Genomic DNA, 26528 nt, shown 5'->3' on the forward strand with positions numbered 1-26528 from the left:
CACACTGGTGGAAAACCATTTTCATGTGTGACCTGTGGGAAAGGTTTTATTCGAAAACAGGATGTAACTGAGCACATGAGGATTCATACTGGTGAAAAGCCATTTTCATGTGTGACCTGTGGAAAAAGTTTTAGTCATAAACCGACTTTAACTCAGCACATGATGATTCACACAGGTGAAAAGCCGTTTTCATGTGTGACCTGTGGAAAAAGTTTTAGGCATAAATCGGATTTAACTCAGCACATGATGATTCACACAGGTGAAAAGCCGTTTTCATGTGTGACCTGTGGAGAAAATTTTAGTTATAAACCGACTTTAACTCGGCACATGATGATTCACACAGGTGAAAAGCCGTTTTCATGTGTGAACTGTGGAAAAAGTTTTAGGCATAAATCGGCTTTAACTCAGCACATGATGATTCACACAGGTGAAAAGCCGTTTTCATGTGTGACCTGTGGAGAAAATTTTAGTTATAAACCGACTTTAACTCGGCACATGATGATTCACACTGGTGAAAAGCCGTTTTCATGTGTGAACTGTGGAAAAGGTTTTTGTCAAAAACAGCTATTAACGGAGCACATGATGATTCACACAGGTGAAAAGCCGTTTTCATGTGTGACCTGTGGAAAACGTTTTAGGCATAAATCGGCTATAACTCAGCACATGATGATTCACACAGGTGAAAAGCCGTTTTCATGTGTGACCTGTGGAGAACGTTTTAGTCATAAACCGACTTTAACTCGGCACATGGTGATTCACACAGGTGAAAAGCCGTTTTTATGTGTGAATTGTGGAAAAAGCTTTTGTCAAAAAACGCATTTAACTCAGCACATGATGATTCACACAGGTGAAAAGCCGTTTTCATGTGTGACCTGTGGAAAAAGTTTTAGGCTTAAATCGGCTTTAACTCAGCACATGATGATTCACACAGGTGAAAAGCCGTTTTCATGTGTGACCTGTGGAGAATGTTTTAGTCATAAACCGACTTTAACTCGTCACATGATTCTGCACACAGGTGAAAAGCCGTTTTCATGTGTGACCTGTGGAGAAAGTTTTAGTCATAAACCGACTTTAACTCGGCACATGATGATTCACACAGGTGAAAAGCCGTTTACATGTGTGAATTGTGGAAAAAGCTTTTGTCAAAAAACACATTTAACTCAGCACATGATGATTCACACTGGTGAAAAGCCGTTTTCATGTGTGACCTGTGGAAAAAGTTTCAGTGAAAAACGGAATTTAAGTAACCACATGATGATTCACACTGGTGAAAAGCCGTTTTCATGTGTGACCTGTGGAAAAAGTTTCAGTGGAAAACAGAATTTAAGTAAGCACATGATGATTCACACTGGTGAAAAGCCGTTTTCATGTGTGACCTGTGGAAAAAGTTTTAGGTATAAATCGGCTTTAACTCAGCACATGATGATTCACACAGGTGAAAAGCCGTTTTCATGTGTGACCTGTGGAAAAAGTTTTTGGCATAAATCGGCTTTAACTCAGCATATGATGATTCACACAGGTGAAAAGCCGTTTTCATGTGTGACCTGTGGAGAAAGTTTTAGGCATAAATCGGCTATAACTCAGCACATGATGATTCACACAGGTGAAAAGCCGTTTTCATGTGTGACCTGTGGAAAAAGTTTTTGGCATAAATCGGCTTTAACTCAGCACATGATGATTCACACAGGTGAAAAGCCGTTTTCATGTGTGACCTGTGGAAAAAGTTTTAGTCATAAACCGACTTTAACTCGGCACATGATGATTCACACAGGTGAAAAGCCGTTTTCATGTGTGAACTGTGGGAAAAGTTTTAGGCATAAATCGGCTATAACTCAGCACATGATGATGCACACTGGTGAAAAGCCGATTTCATGTGTGACCTGTGGAAAAAGTTTTATTCGAAAACAGAATTTAAGTAAGCACATGATGATTCATACTGGTGAAAAGCCGTTTTCATGTGTGACCTGTGGAAAATGTTTTATTCGAAAACAGGATTTAACTCAGCACATGATGATTCACACTGGTGAAAAGCCGTTTTCATGTGGAATTTGTGGAAAGAGTTTTTCTCAAAAACAAATTTTAATTCAGCACATGAGGATTCACACAGGTGAAAAGCCGTTTTCATGTGTGACTTGTGGGAAAAGTTTTAATCGAAAACGTAGTTTAACTGAGCACATGATGAATCACACTGGTGAAAAGCCATATTTATGTGTGACCTGTGGGAAAAGTTTTATTCAAAAGCTGCATTTAACTCGGCACATGATGATTCACACTGGTGAAAAGCCATTTTCATGTGTGACCTGTGGAAAGAGTTTTCTTCAAAAACATCATTTAACTCGGCACATCATGATTCACACGGGTGAAAAGCCGTTTTCATGTGTGACCTGTGGAAAGAGTTTTTCTCAAAAAGAAGAATTGATTCGGCACATGATGATTCACACAGGTGAAAAGCCGTTTTCATGTGTGACTTGTGGAAAACGTTTTTGTCAAAAACAGCTATTAACAGAGCACATGATGATTCACACCGGTGAAAAGCCATTTTCATGTGTGACCTGTGAGAAAACCTTTAGTCGAAAATTTAGTTTAACTCAGCACATGAGGATTCACACAGGTGAAAAGCCGTTTTCATGTGTGACCTGTGGACAAGGTTTTAGGCATAAACCGACTTTAACTCAGCACATGATGATTCACACTGGTGAAAAGCCGTTTTCATGTGTGACCTGTTTAAAAAGTTTTAGTCATAAACATAATTTAATTCAGCACATGACGCGTCACACAGTTGAAAAGCTGTAGAATTATGTTCCATAAATGTCCTATGTTGTATTTGTTAAATGTGATCATTTTGATCTTCACATTTGGATACTTAGAGATGTTCAACCATGACACATTTTCCTTCATTGATATTTTATTTGTCTGGTATATTCTGTATCAAAAAACAATAATGATAAACTGCATGTTATTGTATTAACATACTGTTTATGTCAAACTGTATGTTGTGTGTGTACAACGTGAAGAGCAGAGGGCTCAGCACACAGCCCTGAGGAGTGCCAGTACTGATGCTGATAGATGAAGAGGCTTGGGGGCCCACTGACTATTTCATGCATTAACAGAGTTTGACCGGACATGGACTCCCTTCCAGAACATTCTCACATGATTGGACTTGAGGGATTGATTTGTATTATTCTGTACCATAGAGAGTGAGTGGGGTTTATTTTTGTAGTTTTTTAAATCAACAATAGAATGTATATAATGGTTGAGTGTTTTAAAAAAAAAAAATCTACAAAACAGTATTTGTGTTAATTTTGTGTTTAATGTAAAATGAGATTGAATCTGATTTCATTTCTTTCAAATTATGTTAACCAGTTTTACTCTACCTAATTAAAATCTATTCAAATGAAAAAAAATCATTTGTACTTTAAAGAAATGCAAAATTCACCGCAAACTAATTTTCATGCATTGATTGCACAAAGTACATGTAATTATTTTTAATATTTTGCTTTTTTCTCTTGTTTTAGCTGTAATATTTTAATCTGTTCTGCTGCAGCATTTAGATTACTGTATTTTAATGTTGAAACTATTTTTATGTTTATATGTATTTTAGAAAGAAATAAACGTGTAACATTTCATTTAACATTAAAAGTTTTGTGTTTTCTTTTAGTGTATGTTGTGCCTGATCCTTGAACCCAGTAGATGGTGGTACTACAGCTAAACTGGTTGTAGCCACTGTGGTTCCTGTAACTGATGGGTTGCCGGTTCAAACTTCCCACATCCATCTCAGTTGTTAAGTCCTTGAGCAAGGCACCAAACCTGCCTTGCCTGCTGTTAGTCAGAAGTCCGATGGCGCCCATTGTGTAGCAGCTTCTGTCAGTCTGCCCTAGGGCAGCTGGGCTACAATGTAGCTTACCACCATCAACATGTAAAGCACTTTGGCATCCTCTGCACTAGATAAATCGCTATACATACATTTACCATTGACTATACACTTGCATTTTGTCTTTTTGTTGTGTTTTGTATTAAACTTGTCCTGTCTGACAGTGTGACACTCAGCATTGTCGAGTACCAAGGTTAAGCCCTAAAGACTTGCACAAGTGGACCATTATGGCTTCCCCCTGATATAATTACATGAAACTTTATTAGAAACTGGTTTGGGTTTATTTTATTAAATTGTAATGAGACGGAGAAGAAAGCGGGAGAGAAAAGAAAGGTGAGAAAAAAGTTTTATAGGGGCCCCCTCCTCTCACCCAACTTGATATGAAGGTGATCACAGAGAGGAGGGAGCCAGAGACCAAACCTGACAGACAGACCAGGCACACAGAGACAAGATCACATGTTCCCATTCTCATGTGTACACCCAGACATTCAAACCCATGTAGACAATGTCAAAATAAGGCCAGAAGGGGAACCACAACCTTCTGACAGCGCGAGTGCAACAACCACTGCAGCTCCTTCTTCAGGTGCAAGAACATCAACTGCTCCTTCGGCAACAATGTCTGCCCCCATTCCTACATCCCAGCCTGGATCCCACCTTCCTGCATCCACAACCCAGAGCTCTATGAAGCAGTTCCTGCAGAAGTCTCTAACTCCAGCAAGACAGAGCGCAATCGATGAGGAGCTTGCCAAGATGGTGGCACATGATTTCCAGCCCTTTTCCATTGTAGAGGATGTCGGATTTAGGAGTTACTGCCATGCCCTCAATCCCATGTATGCCCTCCCCAGCCGAAAAACCCTGTCACAGAAAATAATCCCAGGCCTGTATGATGCAGCACGGGCCTCCCTGCAAGAAAGGGCGAAGAGAGCCTCAGCTGTATGCTTGACCACTGACTGCTGGACATCCCGCGCCACCACATCATTTATGTCTGTCACCTGCCATTTCATTGAAAACTACAGTATGGTGTCATCTCTGCTGGACTGTTTGGAGTTTAGTGACAGGCACACATCCGGAAACCTGGCAGAAGAGCTCCTCCGAGCGGCAAGAGAGTGGGGGGTGGAAAACAAAGTTGTGTGTTGTGTCACAGACAATGCAGCCAACATTACAAGAGCCATCCAGCTGTTAAAATGGACACACCATCCATGCCTGGCACACACCATTAATCTATTTGTGAGAAATGCTCTGAGGGCTATGAAGCCCACTGTGGACAAAGTGAAGGCAATAGTGGAATTTTTCCACCGAAGCACAGCAGCCACCCAAAAACTTAAATCCACCCAGCGGCAGATGTCTATGGCAGAGCTTAAGCTCAAACAGGAGTGTGTCACCCGCTGGAATTGTACGTTCCATATGATCCAGCGAATGCTTGAATCAAAGGATGCGGTTATCGCAACATTGGCAGTGATCAATGCACCTGTGGCTCCTCTCAGCCAAGAGGAGTGGGAGGCTCTGCAAGAGGCCTGCAGTGTCCTGGAGCCCTTGGACCGAGTCACAGTGGAGGTCAGCGCAGAGAGGTAGTGTCATCTCATTGAACTTTACTATAATATTACTATGATACCTATTAAAATTTATTATGATGTCATTATCATTATAATTTTTTTATTTGTTAAATTATTTATTTGACAAACAGGTTTAGAAGTGGCTGAAAATAATACTACTAAATAAATAAAATTATTAGTATGTAAAGCAATTTAGAAATGAAACTTAAAATAATATAGCTAAATAGGCTATATAAATAAATATTATATAAAATATAATATGTTGATGCTTCTTTTTTCAGGTATGTTACCGCCTCCAAAATTCTGATACTGTGCAGGGGTCTTCAGAGAGTGACAGCAGAGCACCAGAGCAGAGTAACCACAGAGAGCGTGAAGGAGTTGGTGAATTCTCTCTGTTCAAGCATGGACACAAAATTCCACCGGATGGAGCACAACACAGTTCTGTCCGAAACCACCATCCTCGACCCCCGTTTCAAAAAGGTGGCCTTTAATGACAACCGAGCAGTCGACGGAGCCCTCCAAAGAATAACTACAGCAGCATCAAGGTATCGGCAGTCATCTCACCTGCAAGGGGGTCATGGAGGAGAGGAGGGAGCAGCAGCACGTGAGCTGGAGGAGCCCCAAGCATCGGCTGTTTGGAGGTTTTTTGAGGAGCGGGCAAGCGGAGACACTGCAACCAGGAATCCTACAGCTGATGCTATTCTGGAAGTGAGGTCCTACCTTGAGGAGCCTCTTTTCCAGCGCGGTGCCGACCCACTGAGCTGGTGGGAGACAAAGGCACTGATCTATCCACTTCTCTCTCACGTGATGGCAGGTAGACTGTGCATAGTGGCAACATCCGTCCCCTCAGAGAGGATCTTCTCTAAAACTGGACAGATCATAACTGAGAGAAGGAACAGGATCAGCCCTGCCAAGCTTAGACACCTGGTGTTTCTCAACGCCAATCTGTAAGTCTTTGAATGATTTAACACAGTGAGTTCTTCATCTCTAGTGGTTCAAAACTTGTGTTGTTCACATGTTTTTTATCCTTCATAGATTTATACTTTAATTTAATAGCAATGTATTTGATATTTGTATTGTGGCACCTTTTCTGTTATGAAGCTGCTTTGATACTTTTTCGTACTGTGGTGGGTGTTTGTATTTATATTTAACTGTTTAATTTATTTTAAGTTATTTTTGTGGAAGTGGTGCTATTTTGTGATAATTTAATTGGTTATCATAAAAGGGTTATTTATAAAGCATTGTTATGCAGCATTTTTACTCATCATAAGAGCTTAACAATGTCAATAATGAAACAAAATATTATAAAATTTGGTTTAAGCTATTAATTAATTAATAATGTCAAAAATATATATGGAGAGCCGAAAGAACCGACTCGCCACAGTAAGAAGAGCCATTAGAGCCGCATCTCGAAAAGGAGACGAAAATCCCATCACTGGTATTGACGTCATATTTCCATATGCAATGCGTGACCAGGGTCAAATTATAAATTTAAAACTGATGTTCGATACGATAAGGTTTAATATGACGTCATTAAAACATATAGCCGATGCCATAATGCTCCATTATTTATTTGGGTGGGGCTTTTTAATCCATCAAACGCGATAAAAATTTGACATAAACTTACATCCTTATTTTTTCTAGATACAAAAAAATCTCCAAGTTTCTCTTTCAAACAAAATGACATTGTAACTGATTCTGTTATTTGTTTCAAATTATATTAACCGGTTTAACTCTACCTATGTAAAAGCTTAATGAAAACATGAAAAAAATACTTTTAATATTCATTATAAACTAATATTCATACATTGATTGATCTTGATTTTAGAAAGTATGGTTGATTATTATTGTCTTCAGTAATTTAGTGTTTCTTTTGTCTTAGTTGTATTTTTCTCTTTTCTGCTGCAGCTGTTGATAGGTTTATTTTAGTTCCTAACATGCAAAGAATCAACCAGAGACACAAATTTTCTACAGAATAGGAAAACTGAAAACCGCTGTCAAACACTGTCTGGGATCAACTCTCCCAGCTCTTTGTCTGCACTTCTCTTTTATTAGAAAAAACAAGGAAGGAGGTTGGGCTTTTTCACATAGTCACACAAAGAATTTGACCAATGACCTTTTTCTACAGGGTGTTCTGGAACCTTCTGTGGACATGCCCTTAAAAGGGCATGAGGCTGACCACAACTAATCAGTTACACATGGAGCTGATAACACAGGAATGTGCAAACGTCTCTTGCCTCCAGGCAAACATCCCAAAAATTGTTAATAGTGTATCACAGAATAAAAGGAATCATACCATACCATACCAACTTTATTTATAAAGCACTTTAAAACAACCACAGCTGATACAAAGTGCTGTACATCAAAACACAACATAACAATAAAAAACATAAAATAAAAACTTACAGTTTAAAAACAAAAAACATACAATTTAAAACTAGATCCCGCTAGAGTTGAAAGCCAAATAAAATAGATGGGTTTTAAGACAAGCTTTAAAAGTGTCAAGTCAACAACACACAAAATAATAATATGAAAACATAACCTTTCAAATAAACTCACAAGTAAATGAACTTAGATAATTTTTCTAACAGCTGTCTTCTATTATTACTGTCTACACATAGTTATATTATTAGTGTCTTAGAAAGTAAGTAGAATATTTGCCTTTCCTGTGAAAATGTCCTGTTAGTGCTGAATGTTACTGCTGAAAATTGTAGAAACATTTGAGTTCAACTGCAGAACACTTGCTGAAATGAAATGAGTAGAAGCAGCAGGAAAAAGTTAAACAGTGCAAACCTGTCAGCTAAACTGAATAACTTAAAATCAGTACCAACAACCCTGCTTAAAACTTTAAATATGACATAGTAATGCTTGCAAAGGTAAAATTTAAGGTCATATATTGAATAATTTCAGTATTAAAGAGAGTAATAGCATTTAACCCATCTAGTGCAGTAGAAAGAAACTACAGTATTATAAAATACCGGTAGAAAATTCAAATAGATAAAACCGTTAAAAGTCATTTACACTCGACCACCAGCACCGCACAATTCAGTGAACAAGCCGGTGCTGATCGGCTCTCAATAAGCCACAGGATGGGCGGAACCAGCGGTAACTCCGAACAAGGCAGCAGCGATCATTGTGGATATACGGAAACTATAGGAAAGGTTCTGATCTGGTGGAGTGAAGAAACTGTGAAACATGTTGCGGGATGTAGGAGATACGAATCAGAAGACAATATTAACTTTGGATTTGTGGAAAACTGGAATACTAATATTGTATTTGTTTTATTTAGATAAAGTGGAAGAAAAGATTTTACGTCTTTCAAAGAGAACTGGCACTGTATGAGAAATCTTTAGATGTGATGATCGTAAGATCCACAAGGTGGCGGTAATGCAAAGACATGAATGAACGACAGTCATAAAATCCCAAAGAAGAAGAAGACAAAGAAAATGGCGCATGGTCTGTTTGGTTGAATGTTCGACTGTTTCTCTAAACGAGTTTATCAACGAGCCGTTAACTGCTGCTGAAGAAACATTCACAGAGTTTAAAGAAATCATCGTCAAGTCGGAGGAAGAGATGGATGATCATCGCAGACTGCTGGATTTCTCCCGGAGGCCCCAGATAATCTTACACCGAATAGGTAGGAACCACCAGCGTTTGGATGCAGGTTAAGGTCTAAATGTCTGCACCTTTCTGTATGAGGATCATTTTAGTAAATGTTCTTTTCCCGTATAAATGTTTTGTTAACCGGTAAATGAACGCAGGAATCACAATTACGCTGTGAAAATGGCTTATTGATGTAGAAATAAAATGACCTTTTATGGCTTTTCCTCCTTTAACTAATCAAACTTACTTTTGAAAACAGGAGAAATGTGAACAATGCAGCGCAAGGTTAGTAAAGCAAACAGCATGAAACAATAATAGTGTGTTAGTAGCTGTAAAATGTAATAATTTGTAATAAATAAATTGTAGTGGCGATTGTTTGTCAAACCAAACATCCTATAAAAGTTCAGTCAACAAGCCACTGCTGCACTGAGGTGATGCTTCGTACGAAGGTAAAAGAAGTTCAATGTCCAAACAACTTGAAAATTGCTTTTATAGTTTATTTTTTCCATTTTGACAAGCAAATAACAAAGATCAAACTTTACATTAGTGATGTGTTGAGTAATGAAGCGGGTAAGACAGAGAACTCACCTAAACCTGAGCAGTTAAAGTTTTTATTTTTTAGTAATAAATCGTTGTCCCTGGTGACATAGCGAGTAACAAGCCAATCACAACCCTCTTTTCTATTTGTTTCTAGTTTTCTTTTGGATCCAGCCATTGTTTCATACAACCAGATTAATCAGAATTTATGTATCAGAATCACAAACATCTTTTACTTGTTTATTCATTGTAAAGCTTCATGTTGTTTTCACGTTGTCTATTTGGGGCCTGCCCATAGCAATGCATAGGGATGCAATCTCTATGCATTGCATGGCAGGCACCTATTGTTCTACACCTCAAAATAACTGCTGCTTAGACTCAAAATAGACAGAATTTTGTCTGCCTCTCTGAGCTGCTCTTTAGAACCACAGTGATGGCAGAATGTCAGAACTACAGACATGGTGAAACAACTGCTATAAACTCATTGCATCTCTGAATAGTGATGCCCCACATGCTACTGACAGCATTCACATTGAATACACATTGAATTAGTACGGCCATTTAATATGAAGCTTACTGAAGATTTCAAAATAAAAGCCTTAATATTCTTCTAAGGTTAGTGCACTACCATCGGCAGTGAAATAATGTTAGCCTGCATTATCTTTGCTAATATCTTTGCTGCATTAGTCTTTTAGCTTAAATAAGCTATTAGCTAATTTTCTTACTTATTAGCCATGTTTAGTATACCGAATGGAGTAAGTAAAGTACAGACAACATGCTAGTGATGCCCCACATGCTACTGACAGCATTCATGCTAACATTAGCATTTTGGCTAATTTCAGCTGATACACTTACTTTATTATACTGAATGGTGCAAGTACATGTTGGTAAACATTCTGGTCATTCTCCTCATATGATTGCAGCTTTCTTTAGCATTGATACTAATTTTTAGATGGATGGAGTTCCTCAGGGCTTCATGAAGCTGCATCTCACCATCACTACTTTTCATTGTTTCCTCTCCTGGTCTGGTCAAAACCCACAGGCCCAACCCAGTACATGCTGGTCCTATACCAGTCCCTATACTTACAGAAAATGGACCCACAGTTCTTAATGTCTAACTTACAAAAGTAAATAATAAACACAAAGCAACAAAAACTAAACAATTATTAACCTACAAATAAACTCTGTAAATAAACCCCAAAAATATAAAGTGAACTAAAATCAAATTTTAATACAAATAAAAGTAATGATAGTTCCAAATTAAGTAATATCTTGAAATAATAAAATTTACTCATAAATATTAACAACATTGGCAACTATTATTAATTTTATAATGAATAAAAAATATTTAATATCTGTTCATTTGAGAATTCTCCAATTGTCAGCTGGATTTGTCGCCTGATCTGTCTCTCTGTCTACGCTCTTAAATTTTTCGGTGTGGGTTTTTTCATTTTTTTCATTTCTGTCGTAAACGATGAACGATTTCTCCCATTTACTTCAATAAAATAACAATTGCTTGTTTCCTCTGTTTTCTTGTCCAGATTACCTGCAGTGTAACGTTTATAACCAGGAGAGGAGATCCACTCTGGACCAGGAGGAGTTAGAACCTGTGCAGGTGAAACAAGAACAGGAAGAGCCAGAAGATCATCAGATAAAAGAAGAGCAGGAGGATCTAAAACACCAGCAGATAAAAGTGGAAGAGAAAGAAGTTTACTGCAGTCAGGGTGAAGAACAGATTGAATTAAAACAGGAGACTGATACCTGCATGATGGTTCCTATTGATGAGCAAACAGACCACACTGAATCAGAACCAAACAGGAACCAAGACATCTTCCAGGAAGCTGCTGAAGCTGAGAACCAAAATCAGGAAAGAAGAAAACCTTTCTCAAGTGTCATCTGTGAAAAGCGTTTGACTTTCAAATCTGTTTTTGATGCTGATATGAGAACTCATACGGGTGAAAAGCACTTTACATGTGTGAACTGTGGGATAAGTTTTTGTCAAAAATCTAATTTAGCTCGGCACATGATGATTCACACTGGTGAAAAGCCATTTTCATGTGTGACCTGTGGGAAAAGTTTTATTCAAAAACAGAATTTAACTCGGCACATGATGATTCACACTGGTGAAAAGCCGTTTTCATGTGTCACTTGTGGAAAAAGTTTTAGTGGAAAACAGAATTTATCTCAGCACATGATGATTCACACTGGTGAAAAGCCATTTTCATGTGTGACCTGTGGGAAAAGTTTTATTCGAAAACAGATTTTAACTCAACACATGATGATTCATGCTGGTGAAAAGCCATTTTCATGTGTGACTTGTGGAAAAAGTTTTAGTGGAAAACGGAATTTATCTCAGCACATGAGGGTTCACACTGGTGAAAAGCCATTTTCATGTCTGAATTGTGGAAAACGTTTTAGTCAAAAACACGATTTAACTCAGCACATGATGACTCACACTGGTGAAAAGCCGTTGTCATGTGTGACCTGTGGAAAAAGTTTTTGTCTAAAACACAATTTAACTTGTCACATGATGACTCACAGAGGCAACAAGCCGTAGCAGTGTTTTACATGTGTGTCCTATGTTGAGGTTCACTATTAAATTGATTTGGTTAAAAACTAGAATTAAAGACTGGAGAGATTTCATGTCTATAAAAATGTTATATAAACCGTTCAATAAAATGACATGGATTATAACAAAATTGGGTGATAAATTGTACTAGGTGGCATTTAATGCCCTTATGGCTACTGAGTATAAACTGATCTTCAGTCTGTTTGTCTTTGTTTTAATGCTCCTCTATCTGCAGCCATTTGGAACAAATTGTAACCTGGGTGTGAGGAGTCTTAAAATGTTCTTGGCTTTCCTGAGGCAACGGACCTGTGGAGTTCCTCGAGAGAAGGCAGAGAGTAGTCGATAGTCCTCTGGGCAGATTTTATGATTCTCTGGAGAGGCTTCCTCTGTGCTGCTATGCAGCTGGAGAACCACGCAGAGGCAATAGCAGAAAACGTCTCTTAGAGGTACCTCCTAAATTACACGGGGAGGCAGCCATTTTGGGTCAAGGGGCAAATTTTGGCCATTTTTCACTTTTATTCAAGTCAAACTTTAACAAACTCCTCCTATGGATTTCAACCTATTGGCTTCATTCTTGGCCAGGATGCAGGTAATGAGTGGGGCTTTAAAAGTTACCAAAACAATTGACTTTTTGTATATGTTCAGGTGGCGTGGTAGATTGGCGAATTTGGCGTACTCGCCAACACAAACAAAACGTTATGACTTTCACTTAAAAAGATCAATTGGCACCAAACTTGGCATGAATGATCCTGGTTGGATCCCTGACAATCCTATGTCTTCATAATCTGACGTCATCTAATATCAAGGTGGAATAACATCCCCACATAAGCTCCCAGGTGCATCAAACTTAATTTGTATCATCACAGACCAGAGCTCATCACATTCACATGGCCAATTAGTGACATCACCACAACCCCTTTCAACAGGAAGTCAGTGTTTTCCCACTCTTTTTCTTCCCTTTACTCGGCGGTTCATGCAGATTTCAACCTGTGTTTAATGAAGTAGAACAACATGATGGTAAATCCTTCTCTCAACACTGGCTGGCAGCAGCATGTGGATGTGGCTGAATGGTGAATACTAATCCATCGCTGTTTGCACCTTTATCTCAAAATCATGCATCATTGTATTTGCACTAAACTTGTTATGATTGACCTTGGTTAACCTCTTAAGAACCCAATGGCATTAAATTGTCATTTCACTCCACTGCGCCCCCTAGGTTATTTCAACAGCTGTATCTCCTTTTTACATGAACCGATTTGCACCAGATTTTTTGTGCATCATCAGGAAGCACTGCTGAACACATCGGTGTATAACAGACAGGTGTGGGAACTGTGAGAGCGTTGACGGTGGCGAGCGAGTGGCGCTGATGGAGCTCACGCGGTTTTTGCATTGGTGAAATAAGAACATGTTTAGTTTACATTCAAGAATGTACTTACAGCCAGACCCTAGCCATACAGGACACAGTCTTTCATCCCTGTTACCTTTTCCCTGTTGCAAGTTACAACAGTAACAACCTGAAGAACTCTATGATGGAAGAAAACTTTGAACTTGGTGTTCCCTCGCCCGGATGTGGGTCACCGGTGCCCCACTCTGGAGCCAGGCCTGGAGGGGGGGTACAATGGCGAGTGCCTGGTGACTGGGCTTTTATCCATGGAGCCCGGCCGGGCTCAGCCCAAAGAGGAGACCTGCCGAGGGAGGGGGCCCTGGCAGTCCGATCCTCGGTTGCAGAAACTGGTTCTTGGGATGTGGAATGTCACCTTTCTAGTGGGGAAGGAGCCGGAGCTAGTGTGTGAGGTTGAGAGGTTCCAGCTAGAAATAGTAGGTCTCACCTCGGTCTCACATGGCTCTGGTTCTGGAATCAGTCTCCTTGAGATGGGCTGGATATTCTTCCTCTCTGGAGTTGCCCACGGTGAGAGGCATCGGGCAGGAGTGGGCATACTTGTTGCTCCCCATCTCAGCACCTGTACGTTGGGGTTTACCCCGGTGAATGAGAGGGTAGCCTCCCTCTGCCTACGGGTTGGGGGACGGGTCCTGACTGTTTTCATGTTGTTGTTTGTGCTTAGGGGCCAAACAACAGCTCAGATTACCCAGCCTTCTTGGAGTACTTAGAGGGGGTAATGGAGAGTGCCCCTCTTGGGGACTCCCTTGTTCTGCTGGGGGACTTCAACGCTCACATGGACAATGACAGTGAGACCTGGAGGGGATTGGTTCGGAGGAACGGCCCCCCGATCTGAACTCGAGTGGTGTTCTGTTGTTGAACTTCTGTGCTCGTCACGGATTCTCCATAACGAACACCATGTTCAGGCATACGGGTGTCCATATGTGCTATTGGCACCAGGACACCATTTCAGATAAAAGAGATCAAAGTTCTCTATTTGATTTAATTTACATGAATGAAACAAAAAAAAAAGAAGAAACGGTGTACAACTCTCACGATTTACCAATTGCTTCTTGGGGTGATGTATGGAGCAGGTTCTCGTGGTGGGATTCCCATCAATGTTTTGGAGCTTCAAGCAGTTGAGTCAGATGTTAGCGGACTAGCTTCTCCACACAAGGCCAGCCCAAACCTCCAGGGGGCCCTAAGCAAAACTTGGTTTTGGGGCCCACTAGTTCTGCTAACAATGTGGACTGGCTGTAATCAGAAGTCCGATCATTAGGTCATTCACACACCTGCTATAAACATCACCCATTAGTATTTCTGGCAGTACTGTTTATATTATATACATATATAATGTAGGATGCATTTATTGGCCAACTGATTTATCGACCAGTTGATTTCTGGGCACCAATTTCCTTAATTTTGGGGAATCGTGATTGGCTAATACATGTGAAGCTGATCTTATCCGCTAATCTTATCTTCATCAGCAAAGGTTTAAAAATCAGCCTCCGTCCTCTTCTGCTCTACAGTGCAGTGACTTTCTTACTATATTTAGCAACATTTCAGACAAAAAAACCATCATATCGGCCAAAATTAAAATCGGCAGGTCAGGCGTTTTAAAGATCGGTAACCAGGGATCGGCCAAAAAACTGCAATCGGTGCAGCCCTACACACAAATTGATGACATTTTTTGATTAAATAAATTTCTCTTAAGCGATACTCCAATAGCTAAAAATTGTAATTTATACCAGGTGAGTCTTTCTCCTCTACAATGTGGATCGGTATCGGTACTGGACTGATTCTGAGCCTTCAAATGATTTTAACATAACTTAGAAGTTGATGTAAAAATAATGTTTGTTTTGGCCACAAAATGATTATGCTCAGCAGCAAACAACAAATCACCAACTACAGCATAGAGCAGCTCATCCATGTAGCAGCTATGTAGCCTGACGTAAAAACATTTTGCTAGACAATGTCAAACATTGAGAAGTTTAAGTTATTGTTTTCAAACCTTATCAAATACAGAGTTTTGAAGTCAAAAGTACCTCAGAAATATACAGAGCCAACCATGAGAATCAACTCGTTTAAAGTTTAAACTCAGTTTCACACAAACACAAAGACCCTATAAATGTTGGGCTGTTGAACTGGACCATTCAAGCTAATTTTCTGTTAGCAGCTTTACAAATCTTTTACATGACATTACCAAGACACATTAAAACAAACCTTTATCTTGGCTTTTTTCTATTCTTCCTCTTTTCTCCCTCCCTGAAGGATAAGTCCTTTTTGGAGACATTGTTTTGCTTATTTATCTTCTGACTGGAGCTTTTGACGTTTGGATGAAACTCATACTACCAGCAAAGCGTGCGGTACCTACCGCGGCCACCAGGGGTCGCCAAGAGCAATTTTTTCTTCTTATCCAATAAACAATCATTTCTAAGTACATTATCAAATACATATTATTGTAAAAACAAATCACTTCTGTCGTGGAAAAAAACTATTTCCAAGCACTGTTCAGGTGAAATCACTCAATGATGTTTATTCATATATTGTGCACAATACAGAGAGCTTGTAGGACAATCATAAATGAAACAAGTCTGGATGAAAAGCTCTGCCAGGCAGAGACAACACATGAGTTTTATACAAATGGGATAAGAGATCCAAAGCATGGGAAACAGAATGGTTCCCATGCAGCTGGGGAAAACAACGTCCGACCTTGAACATGTAACCCAAATAGCTTTAACTTGGTGGGAATATTCAGGAACTCAGAATAAACATATAGCAATACAACTAGCAGGTGTGACCTTATTGTAATTTTTCCACATCAACTTCATAGTGAAATTGAGTGTTTTTGATATTATAATGACATAGAAAGTATTAATAAAAAAAAATTAAAAATTTGCTCCACTGAGGGGGACCATTAGTGGCCCTGGGGCCGTAAGTGGCTGCTTAGTTTGCTTTTGCCTTGGGCCGGCCCTGTCTCCACCTCACTTCATAACCTGATGCCTTTTCTCTTCAGGTTTTCTCTTGCACAAAAAAGGTGACTTCCAGGAAGCATCCAATTCATGGACGGGAGTTTAATAGGCCGAGTTTGGAGTCTCATACAGATGCGAGATCCCACTAGATAACACCAGGGGGTGTTTTTTTCCATGCTGGATGAAGCAGATTCAGCAGACGCAGACCGTGGTCCATTGGAATCAGGCGTAGCATCCTCGAAGTTCTGGAACGTGGGAATCTCGTGCTGAATCGAGGATTCGAACGCTGATGGAGGTAAGACCAGATTTTTATCCAGGAGTGTAGAGGATGAAGTATCAGCGATGGAGCAGGATCTCCGGATGGTAGGTCCATCTGTAGTCTCTGAGATTGGAGCAGATGAGCTACATGCTAGTTGATTAGCTTCCTGCTGTCTTGTCTTTTGAGGTTTTTCTCTTTTAATGCAAACCTTTTTTTTCAGAGCAAGTGGTTCTTCCTCTCCAAATGTAAAGAGTAGAATGAGGTGATCTCAGAAAATATTTAAAGCAGAAAAAAAGAAATCCCGCCCCCTTAATCTCTATTGGCTCATTCAAACATTCAAAAGTGGGATGAGCATCTTCTGGAGGGAAAAAGGAAGATAAGAGCAGTTAGGGGCGGGGCTCCACCTGTGTGAAGAGGTCATTGGGGTCAAAAGTAATTTAATTGAGAGGGCATGTTACATCAGGCAGTTTTCATATTTCCACAACTTTCCCGAAAGCTCATGGTGTTTATGCAATTGGAGGGTGGGGGGAATAATTCCTGCATGTTTTAAGACTTTAATTTAAATTACATGTTCTCTCAATTGATGTAATTGAGAGAACATGTTATGTCAGGCAGCTTGCATAATTTAACAAAGTGGGTGAGGAAAAGTAAAAACCTTTCAGAACTTTACAGAAACTTGATCATAATTATGCAAGTGGGGAAAAATTATGAATGTTTTATTAAGTTAAGACTTTAATGTAAATGATAAAGGGGCCCAACTAAATCTGGAAATTAACTATAAGGATTTAATACAATGATAATAATACACTTTTCAATCTGTTTTCTCTGATATAGGATGTATTGACGTCATATTTCCATATGCAATGTGTGACCAGGGTGAAATTATAAATTTAAAACTGATGTTCGATACAATAAGGTTTAATATGACGTCATTAAAACATATAACCGACGCCATAACGCTCCATTATTTATTTGGGTGGGGCTTTTTAATCCATCAAACGCGATAAAAATTTCACATAAACTTACATCCTTATTTTTTCTAGATACAAAAAAGTCTCCAAGTTTCTCTTTAAAACAAAATGACATTGTAACTGATTGTTATTTGTTTCAAATTATATTAACCAGTATAACTCTACCTATGTAAAAGCTTAACGAAAACATGAAAAAAATACTTTTAATATTCATTATAAATTAATATTCATACATTGATTGATCTTGATTTTAGAAAATATGGTTGAATATTTTCTTCAATAATTTGTTGTGTCTTTTGCCTTAGTTATATTTTTCTCTGTTCTGCTGCAGCTGTTTTCTATTATAGATTACCATGTTTCTAATGCTGGAACTAATTTAACCTCCACACATAGATATATTATTGGTGTCTTAGAAAGTAAGTAGAACATTTGCCTTTCCTGTGAAAATGTCGTGTTAGTGCTGAATGTTACTGCTGAAAATTGTAGAAACATTTGAGTTCAACTGCAGAACACTTGCTGAAATGAAATGAGTAGAAGCAGCAGGAAAAAGTTAAACAGTGCAAACCTGTCAGCCAAACTGAATAACTTAAAATCAGTACCAACAACCCTGCTTAAAACTTCAAATATTGCATAGTAATGCTTGCAAAGGTAAAATATAAGGTCATATATTGAATAATTTCAGTATTAAAGAGAGTAATAGCATTTAACCCATCTAGTGCAGTAGAAAGAAACTACAGTATTATTTAAATACCGGTAGAAAATTCAAATAGATAAAACCGTTAAAAGTCTTTTACACTCGACCACCAGCACCGCACAATTCAGTGAACAAGCCGGTGCTGATCGGCTCTCAATAAGCCACAGGATGGGCGGAACCAGCGGTAACTCCGAACAAAGCAGCAGCGATCATTGTGGATATACGGAAACTATAGGAAAGGTTCTGATCTGGTGGAGTGAAGAAACTGTGAAACATGTTGCGGGATGTAGGAGATACGAATCAGAAGACAATATTAACTTTGGATTTGTGGAAAACTGGAATACTAATATTGTATTTGTTTTATTTAGATAAAGTGGAAGAAAAGATTTTACGTCTTTCAAAGAGAACTGGCACTGTATGAGAAATCTTTAGATGTGATGATCGTAAGATCCACAAGGTGGCGGTAATGCAATGACATGAATGAACGACAGTCATAAAATCCCAAAGAAGAAGACAAAGAAAATGGAGGAGAAGGTGGAAGCGGAAGTGACGAGACCTGTAGTTGAGTTGGAGCCCAGGCTGGTTTTGTGAGACAAAGTGCGGCAAAACAAAACATATATCAGAGTTGGAAAAGGCGGATTTTGGCATAAACTGGTATGTTATTGAATGGTTTGGTTGGAAATGGAGACAGGAAATGAGGAAGACATGGATTTTGAAGGGTGGACGCCAGTGGGGAGAGGAAGAGGGAGAGGACGGGGAAGGCATAAAACAGATGAAGGAAAGGAAATGGGTGATATTCAAGGAAATAAACGAGAACTGGAAGGAAGTAGTTCAGAAGAAGAAAGGATAGTTAGGAGGAAAGTTGTGAGGGAGGAAGTTAAAATAATATTAAAACTTAAGAACGAAGAAGAGCTGTTAAAAATGTGAAGGAGCAGACAACAAGAAAGAGTGAACAAATAGCGAGCCAAATCCCACAGCAAAACAAAGTACAATCAGAAGATAATATCACAGTATCAGTAGAAAAACTAATATTATTTGTAGCATATGTTATCAACTGCACTGACCAAGCCAAGCATAAAACTGAGAAAATTAAAATAATAGTGAGAGGAGCTGAAAAGTTTTTGGGGTTTAAAGAGGGATCATGGGAGAACATAAACAAAAAGCTGGAGGTAGATGGTAGATCAGGACCACCAGGTGAAAATAATTAATGCTAATATTACAATGGAATACAAGAAGTTTAATTGCTAACGGACAGGAACCTAAAGGTTATGTTGATAGTCTTGAGGATAAACCAGAAATTATTTGTGTTCAGGAAACATGGTTAAAAACAACATTAGATTTTGTGATTAAAGGATATAATAGTGTTAGAAGAGACCGACAGGAGGAGAGAGGTGGAGGAGGATGTGGAATATTTATAAAACAAGGGATTCAATATCAGGTATTAGGGAAAGGGAAAGAACTTGAATATATAGTAATTGAAATATGGGAACAAGAAGGCAAATTTAAAATAATAAATTTTTATAATCCATGCAAAACATTATCAATTGAAATATTGGAGGAGTTAACCGAATATTTGGAAGGGAAAATAATTTGGTGTGGGGATTTTAATGCAAATAGTACATTGTGGGGTAAAAGTAATGATAGAAATGGACAAGTTATAGAAGAATTAATGGGAATGAAAAATCTTGTATGTATTAATGATGGGAGGGGAACAAGAATCAATGTAAGAACAGGGATGGAATCAGTTATTGATTTAACAATTGTTTCAGATGTTTTAGCTGGTATTTGTGAGTGGTTCATTGATAAAAATTCAACAATAGGTAGTGATCATTATCCCATTATAATAAGAGTAGGATTAAATTTAAATAAGAATATAAAGGTCAATAAAAAACTGAATTTTAATAAGGCAGACTGGATTAAATTTAGATACTTGAGTCAAATAAATTTAGAGAAAGTAGATATGACAATGGATATAAATGATATAAATTTAGAAATTAGTAAAATATGGAAGCAGCAGATAATTCTATAAAGAAAACAGGGTGTAGAAATGATAAGACAATGGTGCCATGGTGGACAAATGAATGTAAAAAAGCAATAAAGTTAAGAAATAAAGCATTTAAAGTACTAAAAGGTAACCCAATTTATAAGAATTTAATTGATTATAAAAGAAAGCAAGCAATGGTAAGAAGAACTATTAAGAATGCTAAAAGAGAATATTGGAGGAATTTCTGTAGCACAATAGGGAAAGAAACCAAAATAGAAAAAATTTGGAAAATAATTAAAAGAATGAATGGCATAAGGAGAGAGTTTGAATATCCTATATTAAAAATGGATAATATAAATATAGTAAGAGAGGAAGATAAAGTTGAAATATTGGCAAGAACATTTAGTAAAATTCATAGTTCAAATAATATTAGTGAAGAGGGAAGAAAAGGGAGAGAAAATACAAAACTTAAATATAAAGAGTTAGTAGAGAGTGTTGAAGAAACAAATAATCTGTTAAATGTTGAGTTTACAAAAGCTGAATTGAATTCTGCACTCAGGAAGACAAAAAATACAGCACCAGGTAAAGATCGGATTTATTATAGAATAAGACAACTTAGTGAAAAATCAAAAGATATAATACTGCAATTATATAATAAAATTTGGGAGGAGGGAAAACTACCATTGAACTGGAAGGAATCAATTATAATACCAATAGCAAAACCAGGAAAAGATAATTCAAACCCAGAAAACTACAGACCAATAGCTTTAACATCCAATATATGTAAAATAATGGAAAGAATGATTAACAATAGGATCGTATATTATTTAAATAATAAAGGATATATATCAAAGTTTCAGAGTGGTTTTAGAAAAGGGAGGCGCACTAATGATCCAACGTTATGTCTAGAGCATGAAATTAGAAAAGCACAAGTAAATAAAGAAAGTGTAGTGGCAGTATTTTTTGACATAGAAAAAGCATACGATATGATGTGGGTTGAGGGATTATTAATTAAATTATATATGTTGGACATTAAAGGAAAATTATTTAAATGGATTAAAGACTTTTTAACAAATAGAAAAATACAAGTTAGAATTGGTGAAGTGATCTCAGGAAAATATAAAGTAGAAAATGGAACTCCGCAAGGAAGTATTATAAGTCTGTTATTGTTCTTAATTATGATAAATGATGTATTTAAAGATACTGGAAAAGAAATTGGATGTTCACTTTTTGCAGATGATGGAGCTGTTTGGAAAAGAGGGAAAAATGTAGATTTCATTGTAAGAAAATTACAAAAGGTTATTATTGAAATAGAAAAATGGGCGTTGCACTGGGGATTTAAGTTTTCAGTTGAAAAAACAAAAGTAATGATATTTACTCAGAAAAAATTAAACAAGGAAATAAAATTAAAATTATATAATCAAGAATTAGAGCAAGTAAAGTGTATAAAATTTTTAGGAATATGGTTTGATGAAAAACTAAAATGGAATATTCATATTCAAAAAGTGGTAGATAAATGTAAAAAAATCTTAAATATTTTAAGATGCTTGGCTGGCAGTGACTGGGGAGCAGATAGAAAATCACTAAAACAGATTTACACTGGAATGATAAGATCTAACATAGACTTTGGTTGTATAGTTTATGGTTCAGCAGCTAAAACACATCTGGTCAAATTAGACATTATTCAACATCAGGCATTAAGATTATGGAGCATTTAAAACCACACCAACAGCAGCAATAGAAGTGGAAATGGGAGAAATGCCATTAGATTTAAGAAGAACAAAACTAGAAATAAATTACTGGTTAAATGTACAAAGCAATAAATTTGATCATCCAACTAGGGAAATTTTAAGGCCATGTTGGGAAAAAGAAAAGAAAGAAATGAGGAGTTTTGGATGGACAATTGAAAATGAAATAAAAGAATTTAAAGTGAATAGTTTAGAAATAAGTCAAACACCAATATCAATAACACCACCATGGATTCTACCAGAAGCAACAGTAGACATGTCAATAATGGAAAAGAAACAAGATAAATCTTACATAGCAGATAGTTATTCAGTACAGATACATTTAAACAATTATTATCAATATATGCAAATTTATACAGATGCATCAAAAATAAATGGAAAAATAGGAGTAGCTTTTGTAGTACCAGAATTCAATTTAAAAATAGAAAAACGAATTACAGATGTATTATCAGTATACACAGGAGAAGTGTTGGCAATATTATTAGCTTTACAATGGGTAGAAGAAATAAAACCATTAAAAACAGTGATATGTTCAGATTCAAGCTCTGCATTATTAAGTTTAAAGAACAATCAATCAGATAGTAGGATGGACATTTTATTAGAAATACTACATACATTATTTAGGATACAAAATATGGGTTTAATAGTTATATTTGTGTGGGTTCCAGCACATATTGGGGTTGAAGGAAACGAGAGAGCAGATAAAATGGCAAAGAGGGCAATTCAAAATCCTATTAGTTTTACAGTTAAAACAAGTAAATCTGAGGGAAAGAGTATGGTTAAAGGAAAACTGATGGAAAAATGGCAAAAAAGGTGGGATGAAGAAAAAACTGGAAGATGGTTTTATAAAATTCAGAAAATAGTAGGAGAGAGAAGAAATGGAAGAAGAAATAGAAAGGAGGAAAGGGTGATAACAAGAGTAAGATTTGGGCATACAGGACTTAATTATACACTTTTTAAAATAAAAAAGCATGATAATGGCAAATGTGATTACTGTGGAAAATATGAAACAATAGAGCATGTTATATTAGAATGTCATAAGTATGAAAGAGAAAGAAGATACATGAGAAGAGAGTTTGAATGTATAAAGGAAAAGATTAATTTATTAGATATTTTGAGGAAGAATTTGGGGAGTAAACACATACAAATAATTATTAAATATTTAAAGAAAACTAAATTGTTTCACAGAATTTGATTATAGTAGGTATGTTTGTGAATATGTGCATGATCTAGAGGGGTATAGTATAAAGTTAAGTATAAAAATGGATGAATGGGTGTGTATATATATATATATATATATGTATGATTTATTTATTTAGTTTATTCATTATTGTTATTTGTAGGAGTATATATATATATTATATAAATTGATAGTCCATCTCGAACCACACTCCATACCAGTATGTGGCGGTAATGCTACTTAAAGTTTGTTGTCAGCCGCCAATAAACTCAAGAAGAAGAAGAAGAACAGGCAAACGAAATGGACAGCTCATTGTCAAAGGCGGCAGACTCAAACTGAAATGAGTGAAAAGAAAAACCTTTTCTTAAAAAACGTTTAATGTGTTTTCATCGTCAAGGTTGGTAAGTACGGAGCCCGTCTGTCTGGTCACATCGAAGACAAAAAGAAAAGAAAAATCTTGGCCACAACTTAATAACGCGAAGGAGAAGACCAAAGTTCAGTTTATTGTGTAAAACTTTGGAGTAGTCCCTAATTTTGCAGCTGATGGAAAACCCGAAAAATATTTACCTTCAACTTTACGTCACAGTTTTGAATAGACATGAACGTTTGTGACAATTCTGAACAAGTATCGCATTTCATGTTTAAATGGGCTATTCACAACACAAATATCCTAATTTTACGCGTTCAATTGTATTTTATTTTACCATTTATGTAGGCAGGGGTTTCGTTTGATTGGTAGTGATTCTGCGCTTTTCTTTATATTAATTTCATCTTCTAATTTGAAGTGTTACTCTTTATTCTGTTACATTTTAATGGGTCCTTAATGCCTGAAAATGTTATTTTATTATGTTTTCTATCTTGTTTTTGTATGACTTTAGAGTAGCTACATTATAAGGTAATCCAATATTGTGTTTTAATTTTTATCTACGGCTAAAGGGTTTAAAATAGTTTTTATGTTTCCAAAACGTTACCCTTTTTTAATATCTGTCTAGTGTTTCCTTATTTATGATAGCATTTTATCAGTTCTACAATTTATGTATTTTTATCATGATTATCATTTAAAATAATAGTATTTTTTGTTGATGAAAGTATATAGACAACAACATATATTGATATGCCTGTGAAAGATAAATGTAAACCCTTTTTTAATGTTTTTCAGATCATTTTCCATTATGAAAAACTCTAAGGCAACACCGCAGCGTTGTGCTCAGGAAGAATGTGGAATTTGGTTGGACACGGTAGAGCTGAAAGAAAAGGCTAAACAGGTGATTATTGGAGTTTAAAATACAAATGGAATTGTTACCTTACGGTCTTTATTTACTGTTTTTTTTATTTCTCATTTTGTGCTCTTCCCCCCCCCCCCCCCCCCCCCCCCAGAAACGCCATGCCCGTCCTATCTCTAAACTGTTGAATCCCTTGGCTAAAGGTGGAGGGTACAGTTTGGCTGTAGCCCTCAACTTCACTCAGACTAAAATGGAGATGCCAAAAACTAAACAGAGTTCCATATCTGCTTTTTTTGCACCTAAACGTAGAGGTAAGCAGCCAGTAGCTTCCTAAATGGTTAACATTTTTTACAAGAATAGTATGTGCATTGATAAAGTATTGAAAATTGTTGAGACTTGTGAGATTTGATGGTGTTTTCAATGACTGCTTGAAGAAAATAAATATTTAAAGCTAGCTGGAATACTTTGTTTTTTACATATCACTGAACGTTTCTGAGCTGAACAGGTGGAATCTATGCATGGTTTCTGCAGTTTAAAGAGTTCGGAAAAGGACGCGTTTTGAATTAGTTATCTTCTAAGTACAAATATTATGAATATTGAAAACAACAACATAGTAAGCAAATATCAGTTTGTCTACATCTTAACCTTTAGTTGTCCTAATGTTTAATTTATCAGTCTATTTAACCACCATGCAGTTTGTCCATCAGTCTCTCCATCTTTCCTCCATCTATTTTTGTTGAGAAATCGATCATAATGTCAGAGAACTTTAATTTTTACTTTAAGAATTGGCCAAAAAAAGGCCAAATGATTCTAGAAATTTATGTTGCTAATGATAAATGTGGTGGGAACCCTGTGGAGAAATCAGTATAAAGATAATAAAGCTGCAATGTGATAACTAGAATAATTTATATTTAAAATGATTTCTTCCAAAAGTTCTCCACAAGATGTCTTCCACTGAAGCACCAAGCCTGGACCCAGGGCAGCCCTCGTCACCATCCACCACAACCAGACCCGCAACTGTGAAAAAACGAGCACGTGAAAATTGTTCTGAAAACTTGGATTTGGAGTCTGATGCCGGTATGAATTATAATTTGGAAAAAGAAAATGTGGGAGAGACTAACACAACTACATGGCACAATGAGAGAACCCACTATTCAGCTTCACTAGAAGGTAAATCTGCAGAGTGTCAACCCCCTCAGAGCAAGCGGAGGCTCCTTGAGCCCTCACTTCTGGATAATGACAGTCAAATCTGTCCGCAGCCGTGGAGTCAGGACCCTATGTTCACCTTTAGTGAATACTCTGAGGACTTCAGCAGCTCAGAGTCAAATTTTATAAACAATATTCAGAATTCAGAGAGCTTTGGAAATCTAAAAGATATGGAGGGAAAGACATCAACTCAGAAACCTGCTGAAAACTGTTCTCATTTCAAAGACGGGAAAGAAAATAGCAGATTAATCTCCTCCAAGTCTCCAAGTAAATATATTTCTTTATCTCATCTTGGAACTTGGTCAAATCATAAGTGGGCAGAGGTAAAAAACGCTTCACCACAAAAACAAACCGATCACTCGGGGAGCAGTCTGGTGAAAGAATTGCATTTTGACTCATTGTGGAGAAAACCAAGAAGCTCTCCTGTTAAGAAACAGCAGAAATGCAAGGAATCAGACGAGGACAGTTTGGCCACGTTGTTCACTCAGGACTCAGAGGGATTCAGGGTGATAGCACATCGAGGCCTCCAGACCAGGAGCCCACTCAAGGATCAGAGTAACCTGAGCCCTGGACTGGTGAGAAGTTACAAACCTGTGGAGGAGGAGGAGGAGGAGGATGAAGACGATGAAATGCTCTTTACCCAAGACTCTCAGGGAAACATGGTGATCAAACACTAAACAACGCCTCTGTGTCCAAATCTGGAAGTTTAATTGAGCAATTATTATTATTGTAGTTTTCACCAGGATTTTTTCACACATCTGAATTTTTCCTTCTACTAGA

The 26528-nt window shown here is 37.3% G+C and overlaps 3 protein-coding genes across 4 annotated transcripts; all 3 read left to right on the forward strand.

The window, feature by feature from the left end:
* Positions 1 to 21: 21 nt before the first annotated feature.
* On the forward strand, positions 22 to 2451 carry LOC111610515 (gastrula zinc finger protein XlCGF57.1-like; the record flags this gene model as incomplete). The annotated part of the gene is made up of 2 exons (XM_023344902.1): positions 22 to 1519; positions 2108 to 2451. Coding segments are annotated over 2 exons (1842 nt in total), but the record flags the coding sequence as incomplete, so codon positions are not given.
* Positions 2452 to 4486: 2035 nt separating this feature from the next.
* LOC111610596 (zinc finger BED domain-containing protein 1-like) lies at positions 4487 to 6375 on the forward strand. The gene is made up of 2 exons (XM_023345289.1): positions 4487 to 5439; positions 5742 to 6375. The coding sequence occupies exons 1-2, from the start codon at positions 4487 to 4489 to the stop codon at positions 6373 to 6375; spliced, it is 1587 nt and encodes a 528-aa protein (XP_023201057.1).
* A 12659-nt stretch (positions 6376 to 19034) lies between these two features.
* Positions 19035 to 26451, forward strand: aunip (aurora kinase A and ninein interacting protein). Of its 2 annotated transcripts, none has more exons than XM_023344904.1 (4): positions 19035 to 19061; positions 24479 to 24584; positions 24697 to 24853; positions 25476 to 26451. In XM_023344904.1, the coding sequence occupies exons 2-4, from the start codon at positions 24492 to 24494 to the stop codon at positions 26423 to 26425; spliced, it is 1200 nt and encodes a 399-aa protein (XP_023200672.1). In that variant the 5' UTR covers positions 19035 to 19061; positions 24479 to 24491; the 3' UTR covers positions 26426 to 26451. The 2 variants fall into 2 exon arrangements, with proteins under 2 accessions (XP_023200672.1, XP_023200673.1); XM_023344905.1 differs by lacking the exon at positions 19035 to 19061 and adding an exon at positions 23483 to 23720.
* The last annotated feature ends 77 nt before the right edge of the window (positions 26452 to 26528 follow it).

Source organism: Xiphophorus maculatus, chromosome 13 (assembly GCF_002775205.1).
Source record: "Xiphophorus maculatus strain JP 163 A chromosome 13, X_maculatus-5.0-male, whole genome shotgun sequence".
Classification (NCBI taxonomy): Eukaryota; Metazoa; Chordata; class Actinopteri; order Cyprinodontiformes; family Poeciliidae; genus Xiphophorus; species Xiphophorus maculatus.